A 19,302-nucleotide genomic window follows, 5' to 3' on the forward strand; every position below is an offset into this window, starting at 1 on the left:
AATAATATGTTAATAGAGTTTGATGAAGAAGGGAGTAGGGAAGTCAGTAGAACAACACTGGCACTGACCAGTTGGGCTGAAAGACCTTTTTCTGTGCTGTACATTCAATGTGACAAAGGGTCATTTACAAAAAAGTATACACTCTAATTTCTCCCACAGCCAATTGATGTATAATCCTGCGGCGTGCATTATGCTTAGGTCATCAATGAATATACTTTTCTTAAAAATAAATTTAGAGTACCAAATTACTTTTTTTCCAATTAAGGGACAATTTAGGGGGCTAATGAGCAAAATCCACACGGACAGTGACCCAGGGCCGGGTTTCGAACCTGGGTCCTCAGCGCCGTAGACAGCAGTGCTAACCACTGTGCCACATGCCACCCAATGAAGGCTATTCTAATCATAGGTCCTGGATGGTGACTGTGTGCACTCCCTGCAGGGCAATATTCCAGTCTTATAATACACTGGAGATTCTGTACCTGCAAACTGTCTGATCTTAGTTATTCCTTTGGGCATTAACTCTCAGGTGCAGAGTATGAGTCCACAAAGATTTCCTTAGCCCAACATGTTGAAGATGCTAAATGCATCCTTTGGACTGGATCAGAATCCAGTCAAAGTGTACTATTCTCCGCACTGGCCGGTTTCTCCTCAGATTGCTGTTGATATTTTAAAAGTGCATGCACTCTACTAAATCAGACCAGACCAATGATGAGTAATTTGCAAATACAGATTAATTTTACCATGTCAATAACTAATCATAAAATGATACCGCACAGAATGAGGCCATTCTGTGCATCATGCCTGTGCAAGCTCCTTTGAAAGAACTATCTAGTTAGTCCAAATTCCCAAAGCCCTGCGGTTTTTAACACTTCATGCACTCATCCAATTCCCTTTTGAAAGTTATTATCCAATCTGTTTTCATACCATTTTGAGCAGCGACATAGAACATAGAACAGTACAGCACAGAACAGGCCCTTCGGCCCTCGATGTTGTGCCGAGCAATGATCACCCTACTCAAACCCACGTATCCACCCTATACCCATAACCCAACAACCCCCCCCCCCTTAACCTTACTTTTTAGGACACTACGGGCAATTTAGCATGGCCAATCCACCTAACCCGCACATCTTTGGACTGTGGGAGGAAACCGGAGCACCCGGAGGAAACCCACGCACACACGGGGAGGACGTGCAGACTCCGCACAGACAGTGACCCAGCCGGGAATCGAACCTGGGACCCTGGAGCTGTGAAGCATTTATGCTAACCACCATAATACCGTGCTGCCCGCTGGATCACGTGTTACATCTATACTATATAGTGCCTTGCTCTAATGTTTTTCTCCTGTGATTTGATCCCAGAGAATTGCTGAATGCTCACCGAGATAACCTGGGAACACTTGTGAAGTTTGTGATTTTTAATGAATTGTCGAATGCACGGAACCCAAACAACATGCAGGTCCTCTACACAGTACTACAGCACAACTCCGAGCTGGCCCCCAAGGTGAGCCCTGCATACACCTTCACCGCATTCAGTCAATTGCATTAGCCATGGAGCTTCACACACACCGAACATTAGGAAAATAAAAGTATGCCAAAGCAAAAATAATAGTTGTGTACCTACTGCACAACTCTAGAAACAATCGGTGCCAACCTGGGTGATTTACATAGAATTTACAGTGCAGAAGGAGGCCATTCGGCCCATCGAGTCTGCACCGGCTCCTGGAAAGAGCACCCTACCCAAGGTTAACACCTCCACCCTATCCCCATAACCCAGTAACCCCACCCAACACTAAGGGCAATTTTGGACACTAAGGGCAATTTATCATGGCCAATCCACCTAACCTGCACATCTTTGGACTGTGGGAGAAAACCGGAGCACCCGGAGGAAACCCACGCACACACGGGGAGGATGTGCAGACTCCGCACAGACAGTGACCCAAGCCGGGAATCGAACCTGGGACCCTGGAGCTGTGAAGCGATTGTGCTATCCACAATGCTACCGTGCTGCCCGTGAGAGGATGAAACAGTCGGACGATGAATCACTTTTCTCCAGAAGCCAATTTGAGAGCAATAGCCCTGAGAACTGGTGTGTACATTGCCAGTTATTAAGTGAAGGGCCTCAGGGAGGGTCATAATAGGTGGTTGCCACTGATTGTTTGTGCAACTCATTTCTTGACAACTTCAGAAAGATACAGGATGCTCTGTTAGAATTTCTAGAATGATTACAACATGGGAGTCATTACCACATGGAGTTGTTAAGACAAATAGAATAAATACACTGCAGGTGAAACAAGATAAACACAAGGGAGAAAGGAATAGGATTATATGAAGAGGGGTGGGAGGATGCAGGTGTGGGAGGTAGACTAGTTAGCTAATTGGCCTGTTTCTATACTGTAGGTTCATTCTACGTAATTCATACAGAAGGTAAACAAAATACAAGGAACTGAACAGTCCACGTGCCTTCATTTGGTGTCCCTTCTTTTCCCTGTAACTCCTGTCCCAAGGGCACTGAAGCCAGCTGTAGTCGTTTTTGCTGAGGGCAGCTAACTCGTCACAGACCAGAGATTGAACTGTTCCAACTTTTTACATCTGTTAGCTGGTTAGTGTTAGGTGACATGTGATTTGCTGCAGGGTTTTGTGGTGGAGGTGGGTTGTGTGCATATTAGTAGCACAGTGGGTAGCACTGTTGCTTCACAGCTCCAGGGTCCCAGGTTCGATTCCCAGCTTGGGTCACTGTCTGTGCGGAGTCTGCACGTTCTCCCCGTGTCTACGTGGGTTTCCTCCGGGTGCTCCAGTTTCCTCTCAAATCCCAAAAGATGTGCTGTTAGGTAATTTGGACATTCTGAATTCACCCTCTGTGTACCCGCACAGGCGCCGGAATGTGGCGACTAGGGCCTTTTCACAATAACTTCATTGCCGTGTTAATGTAAGCCTACTTGTGACAATAAAGATTATTTTTATTATTAAGGTTGTAACCTTTGTTTCCTTTTATTAGTATCTGGCCATGGTGTTTCAGGACCTACTCACCAATAAAGATGATTATCTTCGTGCATCTCGAGCACTCCTGCGGGAAATTATTAAACAGACAAAACACGAGATTAACTTCCCGTCCTTCTGCCTGGGCCTGATGCAGGAGCGGAAGGAGCAGACGTATCTAGAAATGGAGTTTAAGGTGGGCGCTGATTTATAGGTGTGGGTATGTCGTATACAAGGTTAAATGGGAGCTAACTATGCTTGCCGTCTTTCTGATAGGAGAACATCACCCTGGAGTTATAAAAATGCCTGACCTGTTTGTTAGAAGTTTATTCTTTGTTTTCATCCTTTGCGATGCTACATGCTGCCATACAGTTCCATTCATTGCTCTCAAACCTCAACCAATTAGCCATTCTGCACATGAGAGACAGCAACAGACACCCTGACAGATTATCCCCACTATTATCAGCCATCATGTCACATTGTCCCCTTGTTAAGTCAGTAAAGAGGTGTAATCTTCCCTGATCTTATTGAGTGGCAGAATAGCCTCGAGAGTCTAAAAGGGCTGCTCCTGTGTTTGTATGTGTGGTTCAGTACCACACTGGACTGTTTGCGATATGTATTAATGACTTGCAGGAAGGAAGTGAATGTACTGTCGCCAAATTTGCAGACAACACAAAAATAGGTGGAAAGGCAAGTTGCAAGAGGGATACAAGCAGTTTTCAAAGAGATATTGTTAGGTTAAGTAAATTGACAAAAAGAGTATAATGTGGGAAACTAGGAATCTACCCTGCGGTTTAAGTGTAGTCTCGTATACACTTCAAAACTTAGTCGAATTTAAGTTGCACTTCTTGGATGCGAAATAAAAATCTTTTATTGTGTCTATTGATTATAACTGAGAGACCAAGATGTTCTTGTGGTTACAAATCAAATGTTCTCAAAAAGCCCTTGCCAGTTTGGACGCGAAGAACCGGGGGGTGGCGATTCTAGTGGGAAAGAGGATGGCGTTTGAGGCGGCTGAGGTGGTGTCGGACAAGGAGGGCAGATATATCATGGTGAGGGGTAGGCTGCAGGGAGAGAAGGTGGTGCTGGTGAACGTATATGCCCCGAATTGGGATGATGCTGGCTTCATGAGGCGATTGTTGGGCCGCATCCCGGACCTGGAGGCAGGGGGCCTGATCATGGGGGGAGATTTTAACACAGTACTGGATCCCACACTGGACTGGTCCAGTTCAAGGACGGGTAGGAGACCGGCGGCGGCCAAAGTGCTGAGGGGTTACATGGACCAGATGGGAGGGGTGGATCCCTGGAGGTTTGGGAGACCGAGAGGGCGGGAGGATTCCTTTTCCTCTCACGTCCATAGGGTTTATTCCCGGATAGACTTTTTTGTCCTGAGCAGGGGATTGATTCCGAGGGTGCAGGATGCCGAGTACTCGGCTATAGCGATTTCGGACCATGCCCCGGACTGGGTTGAGATGGGAGAGGCGCGGGACCAGCGCCCGCTTTGGCGCATGGATGTGGGGATGCTGGCGGAGGAGGAGGTGTGTAAGAGAGTTCGGAGAAGCATTGAGGGGTATCTGGATACCAATGATACGGGGGAGGTCCAGGTGGGGATGGTCTGGGAGGCTCTGAAAGCAGTGATCCGGGGGGAGCTGATCTCCATCCGGGCCCACAGGGAAAGGAGGGAGATGAAGGAGAGGGAGAGACTGGTGGGAGAGCTTCTGGAGGTGGACAGGAGATATGCGGAGGCACCGGAGGAAGGGTTGCTGGGAGAACGGCGCAGGTTGCAGGCCAATTTTGACTTGTTGACCACCAGAAAGGTGGAGACACAGTGGAGGAGGGCGCAGGGCGCGGTATACGAGTATGGAGATAAGGCGAGCAGGATGTTGGCGCATCAGCTCCGTAGGCGAGATGCGGCTAGGGTAATTGGGGGAGTGAAGGATGGGGGTGGAAATGTAGTGCAGAAGGGGACAGAAGTAAACGGGGTCTTTAGGGACTTTTACGAGGGATTGTACCGGTCGGAACCTCCGAGGGGGAGAGAGGGGATGGAGAGCTTCATGAACAGGCTATGTTTCCCAAGGGTTCAAGAGGGGCTGGGGGCGCCGATAGAGTTGGAGGAGCTAGTCAGGGGGATCGGGCAAATGCAGTCAGGTAAGGCCCCGGGGCCGGACGGGTTCCCGGCAGAATTTTACAAAAAATATGCGGACCTGGTGGGTCCCCTGCTGGTGCGAACTTTCAATGAGGGGGGGGGGGGGCTTTGCCCCTGACGATTTTGCGGGCACTGATCTCTTTGATCCTAAAACGGGATAAGGACCCCTCGCCGTGCGGATCATATAGGCCTATCTCGTTCCTTAACGTAGACGCTAAGTTGCTGGCGAAGATCCTGGCTACCAGGATAGAGGATTGTGTGCCAGAGGTAATTCACGAAGATCAGACAGGATTTGTCAAGGGGCGGCAGCTTAACACGAATGTGCGGACACTGCTCAATGTTATCATGATGCCGGCAGTGGAGGGGGAGGCGGAGATAGTGGTGGCACTGGATGCAGAGAAAGCGTTTGATAGAGTTGAGTGGGGGTACCTGTGGGAGGTGCTGGAGAGGTTTGGATTTGGGGAGGGATTCATCAAATGGGTGAGGCTGCTTTATGCGGCGGCAATGGCGAGTGTAGTCACAAATGGAAGGAGATCGGAGTATTTTAGGCTCTATCGTGGGACCAGGCAGGGGTGTCCCCTGTCCCCTCTGCTCTTTGCACTGGCGATTGAACCGCTGGCCATGGCGTTGAGGGAGTCAGGGAAATGGAGGGGTCTGGTGCGGGGTGGGGAGGAGCACCGGGTATCGCTGTATGCGGACGACCTGCTGTTATATGTGGCAGACCCAGAGGGGGGAATGCCGGGGGTGATGGAGCTGTTAGCGGAATTTGGGGGCTTCTCGGGCTATAAGCTAAACTTAGGAAAGAGTGAGGTATTTGTAGTGCACCCGGGAGATCAGGAGGAGGGAATTGGGAGGCTCCCCTTCAGGAGGGCAGTGAAGAGTTTCAGGTACCTGGCAGTGCAGGTGGCCAGGAGTTGGGGGGCTCTTCATAAGCTTAACTTCACCAGACTAGTGGAACAGATGGAGGAGGAATTTAAAAGGTGGGACATGGTGCCGCTATCGCTGGCGGTCAGAGTGCAATCCGTCAAAATGACGGTTCTCCCGAGGTTCTTGTTCCTCTTCCAGTGCTTGCCCATCTTTATCCCTAGGGCCTTTTTTAAAAGGGTGACCAGCAGCATCATGGGATTTGTTTGGGCGCATGGCACTCCAAGGGTGCAGAGGGTCTTCTTGGAGCAGAGTAGAGATGGGTGGGGGCTGGCGTTGCCCAACCTCTCGGGGTACTACTGGGCGGCCAACGTGTTGATGGTGCGTAAGTGGGTGATGGAGGGGGTAGCATGGAAACAGATGGAGAGAGCATCCTGTGGGGATACAAGCCTGGGGGCCCTGGTAACGGCGCCGTGGCCGCTCCCTCCCACGAGGTATACCACGAGTCCGGTGGTGGCGGCTACCCTCAAAGTTTGGGGGCAGTGGAGGCGACATAGGGGAGAAGTGGGGGGCTCGATGGAGGCTCCGTTAAGGGGGAACCATAGGTTCGTCCCGGGGAACATGGATGGGGGATTTCAGGGATGGTAGAGAGCGGGCATCAGACAGTTGAGGGACCTGTTTATCGACGGATGGTTTGCGGGCCTGGGGGAGTTGGAGGAGAAATTTGGGCTCCCGCCGGGAAACATGTTTAGATATCTGCAGGTAAAGGCATTTGCTAGACGGCAGGTGGAGGGATTCCCTGCGCTTCCCGCGAGGGGGGTGAGTGACAGGGTGCTCTCGGGGGTCTGGGTCGGGGAGGGGAAGATATCCGATATCTACAAGCTTATGCAGGAGGTGGAAGAGGCGTCAGTAGAGGAGCTGGAAACGAAGTGGAAGGGGGAACTGGGGGAACAGATCGAAGACGGGACATGGGCTGATGCCCTGGAGAGGGTAAATTCTTCCTCCTCGTGTGCGCGGCTTAGCCTCATTCAATTCAAGGTGCTGCACCGGGCCCACATGACTGGGATGAGGATGAGTAGGTTCTTTGGGGGTGAAGACAGGTGTGTCAGGTGCTTGGGGAGTCCAGCGAACCATGCCCATATTTCTGGGCATGCCCGGCATTGGAGGAGTTCTGGAAGCGGGTGGCGAGGATGGTGTCAAGGGTGGTGGGATCCAGGGTCAAGCCAGGCTGGGGACTCGCGATTTTTGGGGTTGGGGTGGAGCCGGGAGTGCAGGAGGCGAAAGAGACCGGTGTGCTGGCCTTTGCGTCCCTAGTAGCCCGGCGAAGGATTTTCCTACAATGGAAGGACGCGAGGCCCCCAAGCGTGGAGACCTGGATCAATGACATGGCGGGCTTCATTAAGCTTGAGTAGGTCAAATTCGCCCTGAGAGGATCGGTGCAAGGGTTCTTTAAACGGTGGCAACTTTTCCTCGACTTTCTGGCTCAACGATAGGGTACTGGGATAGTAGCAGCAGCAACCCTGGGGTGTAGGGGGGGGGGGGGGGGGGGAGAGAGAGAGAGACGTTGACTATGTTTGCTTATTTTATTTAAATTTGATTTATTTAATTTTAATTTATGGTTAAGTTCTCTTGTTGGGGGTGGGGGGAGTGTGATACATGTGATGTTAGTGTTTGGGGGGAATTGTGGGTGTTATGGGGCTGTTAGTTGCATATTACTGCTCGTTGCTATACTTGTTATATTTTTATATTTTCTGTAAAAAATTCCAATAAAAATTATTTTAACAAAAAATGTTTTTAAAGCCCTTGCCAGCAAAAGACTTAAGAAAAATAATTGGCTTAACGGTTTACAATAGATTTTACTTTCAAAATACAGTAACGGTTCTTTGCTTAAAGCAAAACATCTCGCGCGAACATCGAGTTAGAGTGGAAATATGAAAATATGAAATAAGGAGAGCAAGTAGTTAAATGAAAGGAAAGAGTGATCCTGGATGGAAAATGGCTTCCCGAACCTCTATCTTTAAGGGAAATGTTATCAGTCTGACTCCATCTGTCCCTACCCCTGCAATGTGCTGATTGGCTTGGATGGGTTTCAAATGCATTTGGTTGGATGGTTGGTTGTCAATCATCAATGTGCAACATATATTCGGATATGTTGCATTTGTAGATGTTTGTGTGTGTGTTGGAATGTGATATATCCTTATAATCAATTCTAGTTTTCGCTGGTTTATTGCTGACTGTGCTTTTATCTGTATTTTGAACAATGGTGTGTTCATGTAGTCATGGCGACCTTGGGTATGGCTGCATAGCTTTTGCTATTAGAACAATGGTCAGTTTATGATATCAGTAAAATGTTGCATAAGCTTTAGCTAGTTTTTTGAATGTTTCAGATTCTGTGCTTTGCCACTGCAAATTCTGCAAGCTGTATGTTTTTATAATGATGAAATCCATTTTAAACTGGGCTTTAGTATTTACATTAAAATAGCTAAATCAATTACCCTTTTACCTATCGGAAATAGCCAGTTCCCTTCAATCCACCCTTTGATTAGGTGAGATATATCATAATAAAACAAAAAGGGAGGAATGCAATAGGATAGGTAAAAGCGCGAAGAGGAACTCATTCACATTGTCTTTGATGGTTTCTTTGTTTGAAAACAACCTTTAATAATAAAGCGGGCAAGCATTGCATTTCAAGCATTACAGCAAAAATTATTAAAATTCTTAACGAATTAATATTATATAATAATTAATCAATTAATTTAATTTTATTCTACTGATTCAGTATTAATCTTTTCGCAATATGTTAGTAATACAGTCAAATAATTGATAGGTTAGTAACAGTTCAACAATAATATTGTAATTCTATTTCATCTAATGGTGGTGCAGTGGGGTTAGTGTGAATCATTCTGACTGTTGGGCCCTTGCATTTAGTGAATAGTTGTCTAATGCATTTGATCATCAGTAATGTCATGTAAATGATGAATCCTGCTACACAGAAGAAAAATATTATTCTTACTGTGGACATTCCTATGGGTCCCAACCACCCACCCGCAAAGTTTCTCCCAGATAGAGATTTTGTCGTGGTTCCCCAGGACGACAATTTGTTCGTACCGATTAAAACACCGAGAGTCTGAGAAGCGATCTTTCAAGCAGTGAACTTTATTTTTCCTAGCACAAGAAAAAACAAAGCTGGGATGTCCGGAACAATCCGAAGAGCCTCAGGGCTTACTGTCTTTTATGTACATTTCAACTCCATATCTCAAACTCTTATCTTACTTTACAGCCCTCTTATCTTGCTTTCCAATCTGTCCTTGCTTTGGCCACCATTGTTTTTAGTTGTCCCTTTATCTGTCCCATTCGAGATTGGTCGCTCCCTATTTCCTCTCTTTGCTTCTTAAACCATGGTGGTTATAACTCTTGTCCTTATCTTGTTCCTGTGTAAACTTCCCTGCTTGTGAAACAATCGTGGTTTTGCTGACTTAGGCCGAATGTACAGAAAAACATGCTCACTCTATTCTTGTCTTTTTATGGCCATTATTTATGGTCAACCATTAAGTTGAGCCACTGAGCCGTATTCATTGTTCTCCCAAGTGACTATTATTTGTCTTTGTTAATTAGTAAATGCTATACTACTTTTCTGGGTCTGCTGCTTTAATCATATTAACTATACTTGATTACATTAGGTCACACGAGGTATATTAACTATACTTGATTACATTAGGTCACACGAGGTTACCCTAGGTTACATACTCATCTCAATACTTCACCTAAATCTACTTTATCATTTCACTAAAACCTATGATTCTGAACTTCATACCTAACTCATACAATATCCAGTACAAATTCCCTTACAGTATCTGAGGGTGTATCAACCTTTCTGACGTCCTATTGAATGGGACCTGCCAGATCTTTAACTTCGTTTGAATTATCTGGAATAAAAGTACAACACTCTGCACCAATCAGGGCGCAGATGCCACCTTTTTCGACTAGCACATAACCAAGTGCCATTTGATTTTGTAGTGCCACGGTTCGAATTGCTTGCATTTCATCAGAGATTTTATTTAGGGCATCGGCAGTATAGTCAGCTATGTTTTGCATGATGGTTGTTAGTTTATTTAATTTGTTGGCCACCCTTGTTTCCCAATAAAAAGAATAATTTTAGCCTAGATTGCATCTCGTAATTTGATAGCATATTTATTTCTTTGAGTGATTGGTTCTGCTAGATAAAGGAGATGAGGAAGGTGACGGATGGCAGGTACTACATATCCTAAATAGCAAGATCCTGACCAGAATTTTGGAAGCCAGGAATATGCTTTTGTTATTACAGATAAAATATGTTCCATTATAAGCCGAATATTGGTACTTGTATTCCAAAGACCAACGGTCTGTGAATGTTTTATTATTTATGACATTGCGTATACCATTTATTATTGAGGATCGATCAGCTCTGTGTTTTGCATTATTGGTACATCTCTTGACTATGTTAACATCAAAATAATTAGTACAAATACTATGGCCCATCTTCATCCCTCTGGGATCATTACTAGTGAGACATATTGATCCGTCTTGTTTAAGAGTATTTTGGAGATTAATATGTGGAGGATTTTTATTTGTGTTATATTTAGGTTGATACCATTGTGAAAAAGTGTTTAGTGGATAACCTGCCAATTTCCATAAATTAGTACTTTGTTTTAAATAAATTTGGTACCTCCCTTTCTGACATGAAACTGCTCCAGGACAGGATACTGCAGAGCGAGGGGTGCTTTGGTAGGTGTACCATTCTGCTGTTTCTGAAGCATTAAAAGGGATAGATAAGAAAGGAATGCCTTCTCCTGAGTGAGTAGGGGTTGCAATACATACCCAACAATGGAAATATTGAAATTTCTAGCATATATCTTGGAGGTGTAAAGGAATGTATTTTCATTTAACTCTGTGACAACGTTTACAAGGCCAATTATACAACTGAAAATGAATATTACAGCAAACGTTTTTACAGATCTTAATACTTATACGCGCGCTTCACGTGTGACGCGTGGATCCAACTTTTTTCTTTCCTTTCTGTTTTACAGCAGATTGGGTGGTGAGAAGGACTAAAAAGGGTCCTTCCCTCTTTGATCCTAGAGGTTCTTTCTGAAGTTTCTTAACTTATACTTCCTCACCGGGCTCTAGATCATGCCCACCCTCTGGCGGATTGCCCCAGGCAGCCTACACCTGTCGAGAAGCAGAACTAACAGCATTTGTTAGATTTTGACAATAAGTCAGCAAAGTATCACTCATTAAATGACAGTCTGCCTTTCACAAATCAATAGTTCCTGGCAGAGACATTGGTCTGCCTGTGATGATTTCAAAGGGACTTAAGTCTGTTGTTCTGTTTGGTGTTGCTCTGATACTACACAATACTATTGGCAAGGCTTGGACCCAATTCATGCCTTCTTGGTTGTATTTAGACAATCTTTCTTTCAAAGTTCGATTCATATGTTCCACTTGGCCTGATGATTGTGGATGATAAGGGCAGTGTAAATTCCAGTCAATGTTTAATAATCTACACACTTCCTTAAAAACAGCACCTGTAACGTGGGTTCCATTGTCTGAGTCAATGCTTGCTGGTACTCCCCATCTGGGCATAAAGTCTTTGCATAGCACTTTGGCTGTATGGGCGGCTGTGGCTCGCCTAGCTGGAGTAGCTTCTACCCATCTAGAGAATTTATCCACTATTACAAGATGTCACTGTACTTTTGGCATTTAGGAAGGGTGATGTAGTCTACCTGTATATCCTGGAACGGTCCTGCAGGAGCTTTTAATTGAGGCATTGATGTTATAGGTCCCAAGTTGTTCTTTTGACAGGCTATGCAACGGTTTGATACCAATTGTGCATATTTTTAAAAATCCTTTACCAAACCAACTCCTCTAGAATTGATCCATCATTTGTTGGGGTGATAGATGTCCCCATTAATGGATTTGTTGGGCCAAAAAGGGTATCGGTGCTTGTGGTGTTACTGGTTTAAGTTATTCATTTTGGAAGGGAGAACAAAAGAACAGTGTTATTTAAATGGAGAAAATCTACAGGAAGCTGCAACACGAAAGGGCTTTGGGGTGTTTGTGCACGAAACACAGAAAGCTAGCACAAAGATGCAGCAGGTAATCAGGAAGGCGAATGGAATGTTGGCCCTTATTTCAAGGGGGTTGGAGTATAAGAGTAGGGAAGTCTTGCTGCAAGGCACTGGTGAGACCACAGCTGGGTTACTGCGAGCAGTTTTGGTCCTCTTATTTAAGGAAATATGTTATTTGATTGGAGGGTGGTTGAGAGCAGGATGATGCCCGGTATGGAGGGATTGTCTTATGAGCAAAGATAAAACAGGTTAGGATTGTACTCATTAGAATTTAGAAGAATGAGAAGTGATCTCATTGAAACATAGGATTCTTAAGGCGCTTGACAGGGTAAATGCTGAGACGATGTCCCCCCCCCCCCCCCCCCCCCCCCCCCCTCTTCCCCCCCCCATGGGAGAGTCTAGGACTAGAGGGCATGGTCTCAGAATAAAGGGGTGCTAATTTAAGACTGAGATGAGGAGAAATTTCTTCTCTGAGGGTTAAGAGCCTTTGGAACTCCTTGCCACAGGAGGGGGGACAGAGTCCTTGTGTATATTTAAGGCTGAAATAGACCGTTTCTTGATCAGTAAGGGAATCCAGGATTATGGGGAAAGGGCAGGAAAGTGGATATCAGGAATGTAGGATCAGCCGTGATCATATCGAATGGCAGAGCAGACTCGAGGGGCTGAACAACCTACTCCTGTTTCTATTTCTTACAGCCTTATGGTCTCAAATGAGAAGTGAGAATCTCTATCAGCTTGTTAACTGGGGTTTCTTTGTCTTTTCACATAAATAATATGACAAATGCATTTTGCAGCCAGGCATACTAACTTGCTTTCTTGGTTGTATAGGAGCGCTTTGTGATCCAGGTGACGGACCTGCTTACCCTGTCGATGATGCTGGGGATTACAGCTCAAGTGAAAGAAGCGGGGCTTGCCTGGGACAAAGGCGAGAAGAAGAGTAAGGATCGGCTGACAGTTTTTGGGAATTGTGCGATTGGACAAGTCAAGTGCACTATCTTGTGGAGAAAATGTGAAAATCTTGGGGTGCTTTACACCAATTAAGTACTTTCCGAAATGTAGTCACTGCTGTAATGTACAGAATATAGCAGCCAATTTTCACTTCACAAATTCCCACAAAAGTCCCATTCTGAAGACTTGAGTATGTAATCTATGTGCAGTACTGGGGAAGTTTTGAATTGTCTAAGGCTGCCATTGTTTCGCTGAGATATTAAACTGAAGCCCCATTTTCCCCCTCTTGTAAGCCTGGAAGATCCTGTTGTACTATTTTGAAGGCGAGCAGGGCCAATTTTCCCAGTGACATGGCCCTTGTTTATCACTCAACTGAAAGCTTAACAAAAGTAGATTCTCTGGACATTATCACATTGTTGTTGTGGGAACTTTATGTGTGCAAATTGGCTGCTGCATTTCCTACATTAAGTAGCAACTATACTTTTGAAAAGTATTTCATTGGCTGAAAAGTGCTTTGGAGAATCCCGAGGTGGTGGAAGGTGCTATATAGAAACACAAGTTCTTTGAATCATATAGTATTAGCAAATTTGGATACTGTAAGCAGATTAATAGGAACTTTAGGCATTATGTAAGGCTCCATGGAATTTCTCTCAAGTAACTCGCAGATAAAAAGCTTTGAGATACATGTTTTCAGGTACACCTTTAAATGAAGCCAGCTGTATTATTCAGAGAGTGTTTTCGTTATTGTAGTTGTTCAGTCTCTTGATAGCAGTGTAGGAATTAACTGCCATTAAATTTCATGTTACTATTGGGGATTCGATGTTAACAACTCTATATTAATACAATAAATGAGAATCATGTTGCTGCCAGAAGCCTGTACAGAACAGGGAGCAATGAAGAACATCATTGTACTACACCCTGCGCGTTACACTCATGGTGGTGTATGACCTGTTATCTGCCTACGCCCTTCAGCTGCTTGTTCTCATGATATCTTTCTTTGCTTTACAGCTTTTGTACCATAGAGTACTCACACTGAAGAGGTTATAAATTTGATCTGCTTGACATATCACCGTGTAGGCCCCCAATATGGAATTTAGTTATACAGGCCAGGAAAGTCTCAGGATCTACTTATGCTTCAGTTGGTTATTGTCGTAGAATTTACAGGTTAAAAGGAGGCCATTTGGCCCATCGAGTCTGCACTGGCCCTTGGAAAGAGCACCCTACACATGCCCACACCTCCACCCTATCCCCGTAACCCAGCAACCCCACCTATCCCTTTTTGTTCACTAAGGGCAATTTATAATGGCCAATCCACCTAACCTGCACATCTTTGGATTATGGGAGGAAACCGGGGCACCCGGAGGAAACCCACGCAGACACTGGGAGAACTTGCCGACTCCGCACAGGCAGTGACCCAAGCCGGGAATCGAACCTGGGACCCTGGAGCTATGAAGCGACTGTGCTAACCACTGTTCTACTGCACTGCCCATATGGTTGTAGGGCACTACAATCAAATGGTGGATGGTTTACTTTGACGTACTGTTTGCACTTGATTGTTTCCTTCCATCAGCAGATAGAAATGCAAATGAATAGCTTTGGTATTTGTGTGGATTTTAATATCTGGGAATTTCGAGTTGATGTCGAGGTCAGCCTTATTGAATGACATAGCAGGCTGGAGGGGACAGTTAGCAAATTCCTGCTCTTATTTCTGATGTTCTTAATGGCTCTAAGAAATCTAGTCTGTAGATGTATGAAAGAAGCTTCTCTTTTGTCTTTCTCTCTCTCCACTTCTCCCGGATTGAAGATCTGGAAGGACTCCGTTCATTTCAGACTCAGATTGCAACTATCCAGCGAGATGCCGTGTGGTGGCTTCACACTGTGGTTCCCACCATCTGCAAACTCAATCCTAAGGATTACATCCATTGGTACGTGGAGACTGATTTGATTTGGAGACTGACTTCAATGTTGTATGTAGTACCAGGGAACCCTCGTGCCATAATTGTTATTTTATTGGAACAGAACAGTCAGCACACTTGCCTATAATGTCAGCATTTTCGCTGTCCGTGTGGAGTTTGCACATTCTCCCCGTGTTTGCGTGTGTTTCGCCCCCACAACAAAATGTGCAGGTTATCTGGATTGGCCATGCTAAATTGCCCCTTAATGGGAAAAAATGAATTGGCTACACTAAATTTAAATTGGGAAAAAAAATATATATGTCAGCATTTCACCAAGACGATGTGATCCCTTCCTGGTTAAATTGGAAAGCTTTTACTCGCTAAAACAGATAAATGTTGGGTGTGAAAAACTTTAGCTAAATTTTGACTTTCGTATTAGAAATAGTTTCATTAGCAGCAGCTTTTCTCGAGACAATGTCACAATTCATTGCTTTAAAAGGTAGTTCTTAGTAATTTGTACATCACATTTGTATCTAATTGTAATTATTTCAAACATTCTGCATTCATGGTTTTTTGAGATGCAGGAGCATTTTTAAAAAAAAATAATTTTTATTCAAGTTTTTCAATAACAAATTTTCTCCCCACAATTTAAAACAAACAAGGCGTGTTTCCACACCAACACAAGAAAATAACTCACCCCCCCAATAAATAATAACAAAAAACCAACAGCAATACAAGAAAGAAGAAAATAACAACAATCGCAAACCCACCACCGCAAAAACAAACCCCCCCCCCCTCAAGTTGCTGCTGAGACCGACCACTCTCTACCCCTTCGGCAGGAAGTCGAGAAAGGGCTGCCACCGCCGAAAGAACCCCTGTAGCGACCCCCTCAGGGCAAACTTCATCCTCTCCAACTTTTTTTTTTTTTAAATTTAGATTACCCAATTATTTTTTCCAATTAAGGGGCAATTTAGCGTGGCCAATCCACCTACTCTGCACATTTTTGGGTTGTGGGGGTGAAACCCACGCAGACACTGGGAGAATGTGCAAACTCCACACGGACAGTGACCCAGAGCCGGGATCGAACCTGGGACCTCGGCGCCGTGAGGCGGTTGTGCTAACCACTAGGCCACCGTGCTGCCCGTATCCTCTCCAACTTGATGAACCCAGCCATGTCGTTGATCCAGGCCTCCGAACACGGGGGCCGCGTATCCCTCCACTGTAACAGAATCCTGCGCTGAACTACGAGAGACGCAAAGGCCAGAATGCTGGCCTCTCTCACCTCCTACACTCCCGGCTCCGAAGCTACCCCAAAGATCGCGAGCCCCCACCCCGGCTTGACCCTAGACCCGACCACTTCCGACAAAGTCCCCGCCACCCCCTTCCAAAACCTCTCCAAGGCCGGACAAGCCCAGAACATATAGGTGTGGTTCGCCGGGCCTCCCGAACACCTCCCGCACCTGCCTTCCCCTCCGAAGAACCGGCTCATCCTTGCCCCTGTCATGTGAGCCTTATGCAGCACCTTCAGCTGAATTAGGCTGAGCCGTGCGCCAGAGGAGGAGGAATTCACCCTCTCCAGGGCGTCCGACCATGTTCCATCTTCATTCTCTTCCCCTAGCTCTTCCTCCCACTTTGCTTTGAGCTCTTCTACTGAGGCCTCCTCCTCCTGCATCAGCTGTTAAATAGCCGAGATCTTTCCTTCACCGACCCACGTCTCCGAAAGCACCCTATCTTGCACCCCCCTTGCCGGCAGCCGCGGAAACTCCGCCACCTGCCTCTTAACAAATGCCCTGACCTGCATATACCTAAAAGCGTTCCCAGGGAGGAGGTTCCACTTCCCCACCAGCTCCTCCAGAGTCGCGAACTTCCCATCCAGGAAGAGGTCCCCAAACTGTCTGATGCCTGCCCTGTGCTAACTCCCAAATCCCCCACCCGTTCTCCCCGGTGCAAAACGGTGATTGCCCCGTATCGGGGCCCAAACTGAGGCTTCACCCCCCCCCCCCCCCCCCCCCCCCCCCCAATGCCGCCTCCACTGTCCCCAGATTTTAAGGGACGCAACCACCACCAGACTCGTACAGTACTTTGCCGGGAGGAGTGGAAGTGGGGCCGTCACCAAAGCCTCCAGACTCATACCCGGACAGGACGCCACCTCCAATCTCTTCCATGCGTCACCCTCCCCTTCCGTCACCCACCTGCGAATCATCACCACGTTTGCCGCCCAATAATATCCACACAGGTTGGGCAGCGCCAGACCCCCTACCTCCCTTCTTCGCTCCAAAAATACCCTCCTTACTCTCGGGGCCTCCCGCTCCCACAAGAACCCCAGAATCGACGTATTCACCCTTCTGAAAAAAGCCTTTGCGATCAATATGGGGAGACACTGGAAAAGAAACAAAAACCTCGGGAGCACCGTCCTCTTAATCGACTGGACCCTGCCCGCCAACGAAAGCGGTAGCGCGTCCCACCTCCTAAACTCCTCCTCCATCTGCCCCACCAGCCTCGAAAAGTTAAGCCTATGCATGCCCCCCCCCCAGGTTCTAGCCACCTGGACCCCAAGATACCTAAAGCTCCTCTCAGCCCTCTTCAACGGGGGTTCACCTATCTCCCTCTCCTGATCCTTGGGTGCAGGACAAACAGCTCACTTTTCCCATCATTGAGCTTATAGAAAAGTCCCCAAACTCCTCAAGTATCTTCAGCACCTCTGGCATCCCCTCAGCCAGATCCGTGACATACGACAGCAGATCAGTGCCCGATTCGGTGTGGCCAGTTCGGCGTAGCCGATTCGATGGAGGAATTTTTCGGCGGAGGGACGTTTCGGCGTCAAATTAGTTATAGTCGCAAAATGTTTGTGCAGCCCATTTCTTGTATCTTTTCCTTCCAGCCGCCTCAGATATCGTGTTTGTGCACCAAGCCGGGTCTCTTAAAGAAAGCCGGTGTTACTGAAAGTATTGAAGCAGCTGCCCAGTGATCTACACTGCTGTCTGACTTAACACATTGTGTAAAGCCACAATATCATCAGTAACACCGGCTGTGTAAAGTCAGACCCGGTTTGGTGCACAAACACGATATCTTCAGTAACACCGGCTGTGTAAAGTCACAATATCTTCAGTAACACCGGCTGTGTAAAGTCAGACCCGGTTTGGTGCACAAACACGATATCTGAGGCGGCTGGAAGGAAAAGATACAAGAAATGGGCTGCACAAACATTTTGCGACTATAACTAATTTGACGTCCCTCCGCCGAAAAACTCCTCCGCCGAATCGACCACGCCGAAACGTCCCATTCCAATCGGCTACGCCGAACTGGCCCCGCCGAATCGGCCACGCCGAAACGTCCCATCCCCCCCCCCCCCCCGGTCGCACAATCCCCTTCCAACTCTTCGAGTCCCTCAACGCCATGGCCAGGGGCTCAATTGCTAACGCGAAGAGCAGGGGAGACAAGGGGCACCCCTATCTCGTCCCCCTGGAAAGCCGAAAGTCCGCCGACCTCCCATTCGTCAACACACTCGCCACCGGGGAGCTGTACAGCAACCTCACCCAGCTGATGAGCCCCTCGCCAAACCTCCGCAACACCTCCCACAGGTAACTCCACTCCACCCTACCAAAAGCTTTCTCCGCATCCGTGGACGCCACTATTTCTGACTCCCCAGCCGCCAGCGCCATCATCATGACATTAAGGAGCCTCCGCACGTTGGCATTCAGTTATCTCTCCTTTACAAACCTCGTTTGATCCTCATGAATCACCGTCGGGACCACATCCTCCACCCTCCTGGACAGCACCTTTGCCAACAACTTGACATCTACATTAAGGAGCGAGATCGGCCTGTAAGACCCACACTGAAGGGGGTCCTTGTCCCGCTTCAGGAGCAAAGAGATAATTGCCCTGGACAACGTTGGGGGCAGAGCCCCCCCCCCCCCCCCTCCCTAGCCTCATTCAGGGTCCTCACAAGCAGAGGGCCCAGCAAATCTGAAAATTTCTTGTAAAATTCCACCGGGAACCCGCCAGGCCCCAGCGCTTTCCCTGTCTGCATACTTCCCAATGCCTCCACCAGCTCCTCCAACTCGATTGGGGCCCCCAAACTCTCCACCCGCTCGTCCCCTACTCTTGGGAACTCCAGCCTATCCAAAAAGCGGTCCATCCCACCTGCTTCCCTGGGGGGCACCGCCCGATACAGCCCCTCGTAAACGGATCTGAACACCCCATTGATGTCCTTTCCACCCTGCACCAAATTCCCTCCTGCATCCGTGGCTCTCCCAATTTCTCTAGCTGGCTCCCCCAATTTCTCTAGCTGCCTCCCGCTTCCGGAGCTGGTGAGCCAACATCCGACTTGCCTTCTCCCCGTACTCATATACCGCCCCCTGCGCCCT

At 47.1% G+C, this 19,302-nt stretch overlaps 1 protein-coding gene across 3 annotated transcripts in view; it reads left to right on the plus strand.

Moving 5' to 3' along the window:
• The window catches only part of ints1 (integrator complex subunit 1), a 129,515-nt gene that overhangs the window by 20,769 nt on the left and 89,444 nt on the right, over nt 1–19,302 (plus strand). For all 3 annotated transcript variants that reach the window (XM_038820962.1, XM_038820960.1, XM_038820961.1), the window contains exons 10-13: nt 1,359–1,500; nt 2,995–3,171; nt 12,921–13,029; nt 14,845–14,965. In XM_038820962.1, coding sequence (XP_038676890.1) covers nt 1,359–1,500; nt 2,995–3,171; nt 12,921–13,029; nt 14,845–14,965 — 549 coding nt within the window. The remainder of the gene's footprint in view (nt 1–1,358; nt 1,501–2,994; nt 3,172–12,920; nt 13,030–14,844; nt 14,966–19,302) is intronic.

The sequence above is a fragment of the Scyliorhinus canicula genome, chromosome 15 (assembly GCF_902713615.1).
Source record: "Scyliorhinus canicula chromosome 15, sScyCan1.1, whole genome shotgun sequence".
NCBI lineage: Eukaryota > Metazoa > Chordata > Chondrichthyes > Carcharhiniformes > Scyliorhinidae > Scyliorhinus > Scyliorhinus canicula.